Genomic DNA, 12360 nt, shown 5'->3' on the forward strand with positions numbered 1-12360 from the left:
GTGCACTTTTTATATCAGTGAGTACACATCTCTGTACAGTGTCAGTCATTTTAAGTGCACAGAAAAGGGCTATAGTGCCATACAAGGATAAACCAACAGCCAAAGAAAAACAAATAGAGAAATATTAAGAGAACGGTAACAAAATAACCATGACAACGACAAATTCCACATTTACATTATGTTCCCTCTTTGAATCTCCACAAGATTGGCTTAAAGGTCCCATGAGGCATTTGACTCGTTTTGGCTGTGTCAGGGAGTTTTCTGTTTTCTGTTGTGTGAAGGTGTAGATTGCGCATCAGCTGTGATTTTCTCAGCGCGTTTTTGTCGGGCTTGGAGCTCCCTCACCTCTGCCAGGACTTCTCTTGCTTCCTGCCAAGACAAAATAGCTTCCTGTAACAGTCGCTCGGCCGTTGCCCTCCGACCGTCCCAATCCAAGGAATCGTCGAGAGGTGACTCTGTGCTTTTCATTCGGATAATGTCCACACCTCTCAAATGGGGAGAGAAAGAAACCTTCAGACTGGGTGAGTCTGTGTCTTTTACGCAAGGAGAATTCGAACCATTGGAAAGAGGTGAGTCCAAACCTCTGACTTGGCACGAGTCACTACTTTTCATATGGGGGGAGTTTGAACCCTTCGAGTCTGGTGAGTCAATACTCTTCGACCGACACCCGTTCAGACTTTTGGAATGAGGCGACTTTGAGGCCTTTGAACGAGGAGAGTCCTTTGATTTGGTGCGAGGTGAATCCTTTGTCTTGGAGCCGGGAGAGTCCTTCATCTTTGAGGAGGAGGGTGAGTCTAGGTTTTTACCCTGAGGCGAACTGGATCCCTTCGACTGTGGGGAGCCCTTCAGATGGCGCAAACGGGGTGAGTCTATGCCTCTCAGATGGGGATAGGAGCTCATCCTGCCCCTGGGTGCAGGATCCTGTTCCCGAATCTCTGCTAACAACTCTTGGGTCCGGTGCAGTCTCTGGTTAATAAGGTCCTGCAGGTGACTTGTGGGACTATGGCCCACGGTTGCCTGGCGACCGTTGGCATCCCTCCTGTTCGGTCTCCGTTCGCCGCGAGAAAGGGCATCGTCCATCGAGGCGCAGCGACTCCGCCCCTGGGCCATGGGCTTTTTCACCTCCTTCGGAGAATGGTTTTGGCTCTCTTTGTTCCAGGATAGCTCACTCCCACGAGGCAGGCTGCCCGACTTTAACTTGGCCTCAGTCGGAGCAGCTCTGAGCCCGGAGACGTCGGTCCCCGAGCGCTGCCGACCTGAGGCAACTCTCTTTGGGTCGACCCTAAAGCCGTGCTCATCCTCCTCATTGACAAGGTCAAGGGTCAGCATACCGTCAGAGGAAGTGGATGCCTGTTATGAAACAAGGATGGTCATCACTGACACAAAGTCTTACAGTGCGTTTGGTATAAGTTTCACAGAAATAAATAGTTTCATCTGAGTTTTACAGAATTATATTCAGATTTTTTCTTTTATAAACCCAAAGACACTTCTAAAGCGCTATAGCACTTTTTTTTTTTTTACACAGATATTTATGAGCTTCATTTTCACTGCTCTAAATCACTGAAACTCTAAAACCAATGAGCATTATTTTCAATAGTGTGGACAGATTTATATGAACTGGCCTTTGTCTAAGTTCTCGCTGAAAAATTACATAAAATACCACCCACCACAGCCATGAGATGCCCGCGTGTGGGCAGACGGCGCCCAAGAGGAATCTTGGCACGGTCACGGGTGGGGTGTGCCAGAAGACTCTCCTCTTCGATCGTAACCTGCAAGGCGCGAAAAGAGTGAAAAAAATGAAAAACACAACTCTGGAAGAGAGATGAAGTAGAGAGAGAGAGAGAGTCAGTACTTATTCCTCTCTGAAGGAGAGATATAGGGGTCTTTTTCCATCACCTACCTCAAATTGTCAGATTCTGTACATGGTTTAATGAGTGCGTCGTGTGTGTGTGCCGTGTTGGCGTAAAAACGATTACTCTCTTTTCAATAATATGAGCAGTTTGAGGAACCATTGCTAAAAATCAGAGGGTTCTAGTGAGAGTTCTCATATGCTGTGCTTCACACCTCTGTTGCATCTTCACTCTTTACACATTCGCTTTATAAATGGATGGATAACATCCCCTGACACGCAGCTGGGTATCACATCACATTCACACCGCATCGGAGTGAGACGGGTTATCACCTCTTCACACAAGTGTAAGTTTCAAATTCTTTTGAGCACACAAAACCTCTGGTAAAGGCCAGTGCTGGGTACATTTATGATTTATGGGGTGCTTCATCAGCAGAGGTGATTTGGTGATGTAGATTTACATTGACATATACCAGTAACCCACCAGCTGGCCTCAGACTGACCTCATTACTTATATTAATGTTACGACAGTCAGGCTTAATGCGGGCTGAAGGGTGTTTAGTAAGAAAATGTCTTTCAGGAGGACGTCTACCGCTATGCCTAAGGTAATGGTTTCTATAGCATTAGTTAATGTGAGTGCTTGAAATTCGAGTTAAAAGGATTATGCAGACAAAGCCTTTTATCCAATGGCACAAAAAAAGGGGAGACAAAAACTGTGAGGGACAGGAACAGGGGGAGACAGACAGATGGAAGGAGAGATGGAGATTGTGAAAAACATTCAGTGTGTGTATGTAAATGCATGAGAGAGAGAGAGAGAGAGAAAGAGAGAGACAGAGGGGGAGAAAGAGAGCACCAGAGGCGTTTGGTAGACTGTGTAGGGGTAAAAACTGACCCACCTCATCTAGAATGCGGTTCTTGGCTCTGGTGATGGCAGTGTTTAGAACATTGATCCAAGACTCTTTCTCTTCTGGACTCACAGCCAGAAACACAAGATTGGGGCTCTGAGAGAAATACAACAGGGGTATATTTTAAATTCGATGTTCTCTGGATTACCCCTGCAAAGCTAAAGCAGTTTCACTGGGTCTTATAGAGTCTGACCAACTTTCCACCCCACAAGCTCTGAGTGACAACTCAATGATTATTAGCTAATAAAATGCTAATACTGACATGACAGTTTTCTTTATGGGTGGCTTTTGTTTGTAGACCTGTAATGAGGACTGCCATCTGGCACAGTGACTGAGCACAAGCCAGCGAGAGAGAGAGAGAGAGAGAGAGAGAGAGAGAGAGAGAGTGAGTTTTCTGGCACCATCTCTGCTTTGGCATTGCTCATATCACAAGTCCCACAAGCCGCCCTGTGAATTCTGCCACTCCATATTAGTGTAAAGACACGTCTAATGTATAGGCGAGCAGAGTGAACACTGAATTTTACAATTCTCACACATTTTTCCTTCAAAATCTACTGAAAAATGTTGCTTCACTCTCTCTTAAGAGGTCCGACTGGTCCTGTGGAAATGTAGCTATGTATGCCATTACATAAATCTTGGATAGAGCCCAATGAAACAATGGACACAAAATTTAAATCCTGGTATGGTACCATACGAAAGCTCTCAGCGATACAGATCATGTCCTGTGTTCTGTTACGAACATAAAACGGCGCTGAAACTACTTTGATTAAATTCGGTTTTACCTCTACAGTTCATCTGTGGTATAGTCAGAAAAGAAGGCTCGGACCCCGTGGGTAAGCTTTAGGCAGCAGTGTCAAGAAAAAAAGAAAAAAAAAACTCCCTCTAATGAGGATTATCGTTAAAAGCTTTGAAAGAGGGGGCAGGCTTTTCAGAGGAATTCTATCCTTGTGTTGTGAGTGGCATGCGCACGCTCATTATTGACTGAGCCGTGTTAAATATCTCTTGCGTATACATAAATTCAACCTAGTTTTTTTTGTTGGGTTCCACTGCTGTCTCACTTGGTTAACTAGGTTGACGGTAGGGAATAATCCCGACAATGGCAGAGGTGGTGGATTTTGTCGAATTTCGGACTAGGACGTTTAATCTAGGACTCTAATCCCTATTCTCTCCTAAACACTCTTCATCGTCTCAGCCCCCGCGGGACGTACCCGGTTGCCGGGTTGGCGGCAGCGCAGTAGGGTGAACTTGCTGTGGTTCCTCTTGCTATGGCTCTTCGCCTTGCGCAGCTCCTCAGAGCGCTCGTACTCCGCCAGATCAAACACCTCGTGCGTCTTCCCGTCGCCCTTCATCTGCGGCAACGAGAAGAAAGAAGAAGAAGAAGAGGAAGAAAAAAAACAAGAGGCATCATCATTATCCGCTTAGTAAACTGGACCATGCCGTCACTGCTGCTGCAGCTGCTACAGAAATAATAATAATAAAAGTAATGAAGAGACACGGTTTATTTCTCATGTGTGAGTCAACTGACAGTCATCTGTGGCCCTCACATATGTACAGACTGCGCTGCAGAGTGCGGGTCACTGTGGGACATATTGACTTTAGCCCAAGGGACAAGAGTAATTACTGTGTTCTTTTAGCACTAACCTCAGAAACACAGAGAAACACAGTGGAAACATGGAGGGGGCTTTCAGTTAAACAAATAAACTCAATCAGTGTAAATTTAATCATAATCGTGTGTTATCTTAATACATTTGTGTGATATTTAAATTGTGATAATTATCCAAGGGTTTTATTAACCTAATACATACTAATACATTTTTTTAACCTTTATTATTTGTAAAGTTGTTTTTTACTTGTCTGTGATAAAACGACAGCATGCAGAGGTACTTTTCTATCCAGCTATGTATAATAATAATTGTGCCAGCTGCTTAAGACAGCTCTTCTCTCTGGGTTCTTCCCTGCCTTCTATAACCAATCAGTGAAAACCCAATCCAGTGACCCATCTGTGAAAACACCTCATTTAAAGACAAGTCAATTCTCATTAACAACCACTGTATCCAGAAAATGAGGATTTCATCAAGCCTGAGGGATGGGTTAAGAAAAAAGCCCCTGCAGAATGCCTACATTTCCCAGAGGGCAACAGCGAAGGTCAAATGGGTTCATTCAGAGGCATGGGGGTAGAGTAAGCTGATAATATTCAGTTCCAGGAGCTTTCTGTTCGTACCAGTCTGCTTAAGAGTGATGTAACAGAGACACGAAAGGAAAGGTACTGGTGGACATATTGGGCCACAGTTCTGCGTTGTTGCTAGGCATTTTCCATGGCAACGGAACACGGCAACAGAGGAATCCACAGCAAGAACAGTGAGTCAGAGCAAGTCAAAAGATCAAAGTGATGAAGTGTGTAAAATATTAAACCATATACCACTAACCACAAGTTTCAATAGCAAATATATTCAGAGCTCCAATATTAAAATGCATCGCATGGTGTAATTATCATCAGACATAAGAAGCTGACTGAACAGCACGGCTTACATAAGAGATCAATGTTTCATGCTCCCCGAAATATACATTTACGCTAATAGCAGAACTGGTAAAGTGGAAGTGAGAATTAACTGAACACAAGTACATACAGTAAATCCAACAGTGTGTTGTGAATAAACTCATTCCTGCTAGTTAACTGTCCTCCTGGGGTGACGTATTTAAAATGTGTGAGTGCACAGCATGGAGAGGCACTCACTACGCTAATATGGGGCAAAAGACCCCTGGAGGAACACGCCTGGCTTTCCTCCATCACATCAATATTTCACTCTCCTACTGCTGTACAGCCCATTCCAGGCAGGGGGCCATCCTGATTTGAGGATTAACCACCTCCAAAAATAACACACAAAACCAGCAGTTTTGCAGAGAAAAGAATACAGGGAATGGAGAACCTGTGTGAGAACACAACAGCAGCATCCTAAACCACTCTGCTCTTGATGCTCACTGAATGTGACTTTAAGGCTGTGAGAAAAATCAAAGCACCACCAAAAAAAAAAAAAAAAAAAAGATCTGAAAGCTATCTGGGATGTTTTCATCAAGGGATTATGGATAACTTTTTTTTCTCTAAGAAGACCCTGTCTTTGACTAATGGAATCTGGAATGTTCTGGAAACGACCAGAGGAACTGTGAGCAAAAACAAAGAAATCAGACAGACGGCAATTCTGAGAAACACCTCTGAGTTTAGATAAAGGTATGGAGAGAATAAAGCGATCAACATGACAGTGTATACGCGGAGAACGTATGTGAGGGCCGTCGAGGATACAGTAAGGAAAAGAAAAGCCATATAGTCTTGTATCAAATCCTACTCTGGAATAAAGTCGGCATGAAGGAAGTACCCTACAATTACATGACCAGATGCTTTATTTTTATATAAACTAGGTTGGTATTAAAGAGAGAGAGAGAGAGAGAGAGAGAGAGAGAGAGAAAAAAAAAACAGGATTAGTTGTTCCATTCAAATCTGCACAGCTGCGGTGATTTTCAGGATCAGGACGACCGACTTTCTTAAAATAGATACCTCCGTCGTTAATGTAATGAGCGCACGCTATGCTTTTCGCCTTGTTAAAATAAATGTCGACCTTGTGGAAACCGATGATCCAAAGATGCTGTGGATGCAGGGATGCACCAATCATGTGGCTCGGTGACATCAGTCAAAGCACTAAGCTGCTTCCATCATAGAGTTCTGATTCATCAGTAGGTTACATCCACCTCGGCAGAACCCTTGTGGTGCGTGTGCCCCATTCATGCTGTTACGCTGCATACATTCTGTAAACCTACTGTAAAAGAACAATGACTCTCGCCTCTCATTGTGAACAGAGTTCCTCTCCCTGACTCAAATCCAGTCTATGCAATATCAAAACAGTGCTTGAACATCAGTGTAAACATCATTATATCAGTTCCCAATCAGGCTGACTAATTTGATTGTAAACCCAAGTCAGCCAATCATAGACAAGAGCACTGTGCACAAACCTTATAACTTTGCTGAGAGCGTTGCTCTGAAGACCCAAAGTCCCATTAATTGTTGCCACGTCGCTAGAGGGGTTATGATATATATACATTCTTGTGCTTGGAGACAAAAACACGAAAGTATCATCTTTGGCGCTCTTAGTTTTTAAAAAATCAATGAATGTATTCAAGTATGACAAAAAAGCCTTTTTTATCCATCTAACTGCCATGAAATCAGTGATTGTGAAAACATGTCACAATCTCTTTATCCCATTTTGAACGCTTGGCATGAGACATGTGTACTGTAGAATGATACCGATAGACACAAGACATGAAGCAACACCACTGCACATCTCAGCATGAATAAGAGGGTCCTACATGTGATCCACTCTCACATGCAGTGCGGCACAATCCATAGCCATCACCCCACATACAGAGAGCACCAGTGCATTAATTATTCACACGAGGACATATACCGAACGCTTGAGCAGAAAGCTCTCGCAAGGATATCTGTAGATACTAAACTGCCTCTCCGTATAAACCTCATAGAACGCACCATGAAGAGAGAACAGAGAGTCCTTTAATCAAAGTTGCATGAGGGGGTTGTCTTACTACGGCCTTTTTTGTTGTGGTCGTTGTTGTTGTTGTTGTTGTTGTTGTTCTTGTTGTGCGAAAAATATTGTGTCAGAAAGTTATGTCTTCTGACATCACCTTGGCAGGAATACGGTTTATATCATATAGTCAGACAATACAGAACACACAGCAGATTTGTGCTTTTACAATGCACAGATGTCATAAAGAAAAAGAAAAGCAAACACAAATCATTTTTCATGCAGTGCATACCACAAGCCAAGCCTATAGCCAGCGTCTCCAAGGATGATGAAACACGCCGAAACAGTCTCGGGCATGATAAAGTAACTTTAGGTGTGCGTGAGCGCGGCATCTCCTTAAAGCAACGGGGAGGATATCAAAGATTCATGATTATGTTTGGGGCTGTGTTCAGTTCCACGGAAATGTCATTACCATGGTAGCAGCAAGGCAGCATTTGGGCTTTCCAGACAAGAGATATGAGAGGGATCCATTCAAGATGAATTCAAAATGAATATTAGGGAGTTAAGGCACCTTTGCGGGCACTATCTGGGTTTCTTAAAAACACCAAGCTCAAAAAGGTGAAACCAAAGCCAGTGGGCTTTTCTACAGATGGACTAAAAGTATAGCAGTTTCAGTGAATTTTGGACAATGGTTTTTTTTTGAGTTTCTAGCCATCATTGAAAGAATTTCAGATTTAATCAAATATCCTGCTTCATCAGAGGCTGCATTCAGTTTTTCTGCCTTAAAAGCACAAGTAGACCTAAGTGAAACAAACAACAACAAAAAAAACTATACACTAATGAGCTGTAAAAATGGAATGGAATGTCAGTCATTGCCATGGAGTCATATGACTCATGTTACATAAGACAGAGTCATGTAAACATGGTGAAACTAAGCAAAGCTGCTGAAAAAATCTGAAGAATGCATACAAGACCGTGCATACACTTTTAGTCTCCATCCCAAATCATGGGCACCCCCTTTTTTGTTTGTTTGTTTGTTGTTTGGCTTTGTTTTTGTTTTTTTTGTTTTGTTTCATTTTGTTGTTGCAAATCATCAGATTTGATGCTCTGTCATTTGTCTAATGCTCAAATAGTTCCCCTGCATTACAGCCAAGCTTTGTTCAGTCTCTCAAAGCGGTTTTGTTCTCTATGGCTACATGCACAGTTTAATATCCTAAAGCTCAGCCTCTGTTTGCTTCCTCTCAAATTGACTTGACAGATTTGTGAAACCTTATCATTTTGTACTGTTACCCCATGCCTACTCATTTACTCCAGATTATTAGGGTTTTAGATTGTGTAGCAATCCCTACTATAAGAAGATAGCCTGATAAAAACCAGCATATACCACAGGAAACCAAGGAGACTCAGTCAGTTTTAAAACCAGTCTTTCTCTGTAAACAGTATGCTGAATATGCTTAATAAAGGGAAAGGGAACAGACCAGGGAGAATGAAAATGTGTTGAAAATTAGGCAGCAAATGAAATAACACAGCTGTGATTGGAATATGAAGTAGATTTTCAGTGAAGGAGAACAACAACAACAACAACAAAATTACTTTCATGACACAGAATGTAATCATCCACACAGGTGCTGGCTGATTTCTCTGGGCAGACGAGAACCATTGTCTTCTGAGTACACTGATCATATGAATTACAGGCTCAGAGTCATAGATGAGCTAGTCATTTAGTGTACTGTCTAAGTACAGTGTTACGTCTAGAGCTGAGCAAAAAAATCACTACAGGAGAATGAATACCCAATACAAGCTTCAGTTTTGTACAGAGGCTCAATATTCCACAGCTGAGCCTGGTGTAGTTTGTTGTAACATTAAGACTTACTCACTGTGTTAGAATGAAGACCAGAGGGGCAGTTATGGGACTAGCTTTGAACCTTTGGAGCCTTGGGGAGTTTGAGACACACGCATAGGTACACCTGTGTCTTTGAACTGTGTTAAATCTGTGTAATGGAGATTGTTGCTCAACCGACAAGCTGCAGCTGAGCGAGTGAGTGGCAGATCACAGAGGGAGATGACTCTGTGAGAGGGCAGACCAGTCATTTTTGGATGAACCATAGAGTAGGGGTCCTAGCTCCAGTTATTATGTTTGTAGAGTGCTCTCTTGGTAGAGCCACTTCTCAACAGTGTAAAAAGTTCTAGAGTCTTTGATTCGGTGACAGTGGTATTCTAAATGACATAAGCCTAAGAGTAAATGTACAGTGACGAATGAGTGACTGAATAACTGTAGCAGACATAGCAAGTGTAAACTGGCTAAGATGTACACAGGGGTATACATTTCTTTTTGCAAATCTTCACACGGAAAACAAAGGAATTTTGTTCGAGTATCACGTAAATCTTGTTCTTGTTTCACTCAAACAATGGATTTAACTATACAAATGTGCCAGACCAGAAATTTACAGCATCTTTAAAAAAAACATCCATGTCTTATTCAAAAACATTGAAGTGAATCTGAGCAAGAGACATGTTGTATGAATTGTATTGCTCAGTTAAACATGCTATTTCAGGGTAAACTATAATATGTTCATGTCACACATAAATTCCATCAAGTGAATTTGAAACTCATTGTTGTGAATTAAGTTAAGAGTTGAGTTCTTCACACTCTAGCTTTCATTATTATGTACAATCAAATAGATGGACAGACGCACAACATCACCTGAAGGGCCAAAATTTGCCAAAATGCCATAAATATCTCCATGCCAAAGTTTTAATTACGATACAGTAGGCTGTAAGCATGACTAGACCCTCTAAATAGTAAATATATTTTAGTCAATCCCCTCGAAATTAACATGACTTCTTACATCATTTTCTAATTAGGTGAAAAGGAAACGTAATTGAATAAAGCCATACAATTTGTTTTTGTTTGCCTAAAGTCACTTCCTGCCCTCTCTACTGAACTAAAGGAAGCTCTGTGAACTGTGCGCCTGAGGCTCCTCTGACGCGTTTGAGAATTAGATGACGTTATCTGACAACATGACCGTACACTAGGATCGGAGTATCTCTAAATAATAGTCTATTCTTGAACTATCAGTAGGTTTTATCTGAACTAGACACGCAATACACAACAACCTGAATGTGGTGCTGTTGAATGATGACGCGTCATCAACATGTGGACTTCTTTACGCTCATACCAGATGACAGCATCAATGTGTCCATGTCGTAGATTTTAATGATGACACAACTCTCATCACTGGCTGTGAAACGAGAAAGTCGGTGAGGGCGTTCAAACTGTTACAAGTCATCTCTCAGTAATGAAATCGACGACTCACCACAAACGCCCTGAATGTTTGAATTTACGAAAACTCACCTCCTTCTCGAAAATGTAGAGATGGTCCCCTTTCAGCATTACAAAACGGTTTCTCCATATTTCCCTGAATATTCCTTTGCCACAAAACTTGCGAATCCAGCCCACTTTGTCTGGCTGCGATGACAGCTGGTTGGCGTCTTGAAGACCCTGTGTAGTCAGAGATTGAGACTGTTACATAATAGGTGAATTAAAGGGGCACAGTAGGCTACTCCAAAACAACGAAATTTCACAACTGGAACGCGCTGTTATTTTGTAGTGGCGACACACAATTAATTGAACAAACCAATATGTAATTAACGGTCAGTATAAGGGTGTGGCTAATTAAACATTCAGGTCTACATAAAGACCCATTTCTGCAAAAACACTCAGCTTGAAACCTCGAGTGACTATAATGACGGAAGCAGTGATTGGTAAAACTATGTAGATTTAGAGAGGTAGACGACTATCTGATTTAGACGACTAACTTCAACGAGATGGGAACAACTGAAACTGACTGAAAATACATGATGACGAACTGAACCAATATACTTTGTCAGAATACGAGTTAAACAGGCTGTGGAATGTACTGTGCGGAGAGTTCAAAGACAATACACCTGATTAACACGGAAACCCAAAATTTCCCAAATTAGCCTAACAGTGAATGGCACTGCTAGAATATCTCACCCGTTTGACCAAATGGCTTTTCTTCATGTTGAACGTAATCCACTTTATGATTTATTCTTCCTTATATTCTTCAAGAGCAATGAAGTGCTGTGTGGTAAAACTGCTTTCAACCTCTTCTTTGTTGTGGGATGCGTTATTGTTCGCGTCCGTTACGCTGGTTGCGTTTTATGTGTTCGCTGACAAGCGCAGCGCGCGCGCGGAGCTGACTTGCCTGTGTCTATAACGGCGGTTTGCAAAACGCGGGCATAGTCACTCCACGGACTTTGGTTCGTCCCTCAGGGATGCGTTATGTTCCACTGACTGAAGCAAATTCGCCGGGTATTCGTCTTTATAGAGCTCGACTGCTCCATCTATTGAATAGGTGCCGCTGTCACTGTGATGTCACGGAGACGGGAGAGATCTCCAATTCTGGGTCTTATTGACAAAAGGTTTGTTCCCCAAATGTGTCTGTGAGTTCCCTGTACATCTGTACACTGAAAAAATTCTCAAGATCGTCATCTGCTGAAATAGGTCACTATATAATTTGGAGACTGTCACAGGTAATTTCCCCATTTGAAAAATCACGGCTTTACACGGCTTTGTCCCCAACCCAGTTACCGATATAGGCTATAACAACACTCGACCATTCACTCGCTCACTCGCGTAGGCTCTAATTTATATGTTATGGGGGGGGGGGGGGGGGGGGGGGGAATTTAAAACATGGTCAAATTTAATCTGTAGTAGGACAAACACATTTACACATCCTCTCTGTGGTTGCTGTCTTTTGTTGTTTTTCAGTCTGCTGAAGAGCAGTTTGTGTGCTTTAGGAAAATAAACTCTTACTAGACAAGACAGGCAATGTCACATGTATCTTCAGTCCGTAAGATGTGCACCGAAGTGATTCAGCTGTTCCACAACAAAATGCTTAGCTATTGGGTTCAAGTAGAGTTCAAGAAATCTAAGAAACTCTGAGCAGCTTTAGAGATCGTCTAAAAGAAAAAACAAAAATAGCTTTAGAGATCGTCTAAAAGAAAAACAAAAAGATTTAAATCTCCCCATTTGAGGTCCATTTCCCGCTTG

The 12360-nt window shown here is 42.3% G+C and overlaps 1 protein-coding gene across 1 annotated transcript; it reads right to left on the reverse strand.

Annotated features, from left to right (window-relative positions):
* Window positions 1-249: 249 nt before the first annotated feature.
* Window positions 250-11328, reverse strand: plekho1a (pleckstrin homology domain containing, family O member 1a). The gene is made up of 6 exons (XM_030788553.1): window positions 11302-11328; window positions 10639-10785; window positions 3963-4103; window positions 2746-2850; window positions 1668-1769; window positions 250-1350 (listed from the first exon to the last, which is right to left on the reverse strand). The coding sequence occupies exons 1-6, from the start codon at window positions 11326-11328 to the stop codon at window positions 250-252; spliced, it is 1623 nt and encodes a 540-aa protein (XP_030644413.1).
* Between the last annotated feature and the right edge of the window lie 1032 nt (window positions 11329-12360).

Source organism: Chanos chanos, chromosome 12 (assembly GCF_902362185.1).
Source record: "Chanos chanos chromosome 12, fChaCha1.1, whole genome shotgun sequence".
In the NCBI taxonomy this organism is placed as follows: domain Eukaryota; kingdom Metazoa; phylum Chordata; class Actinopteri; order Gonorynchiformes; family Chanidae; genus Chanos; species Chanos chanos.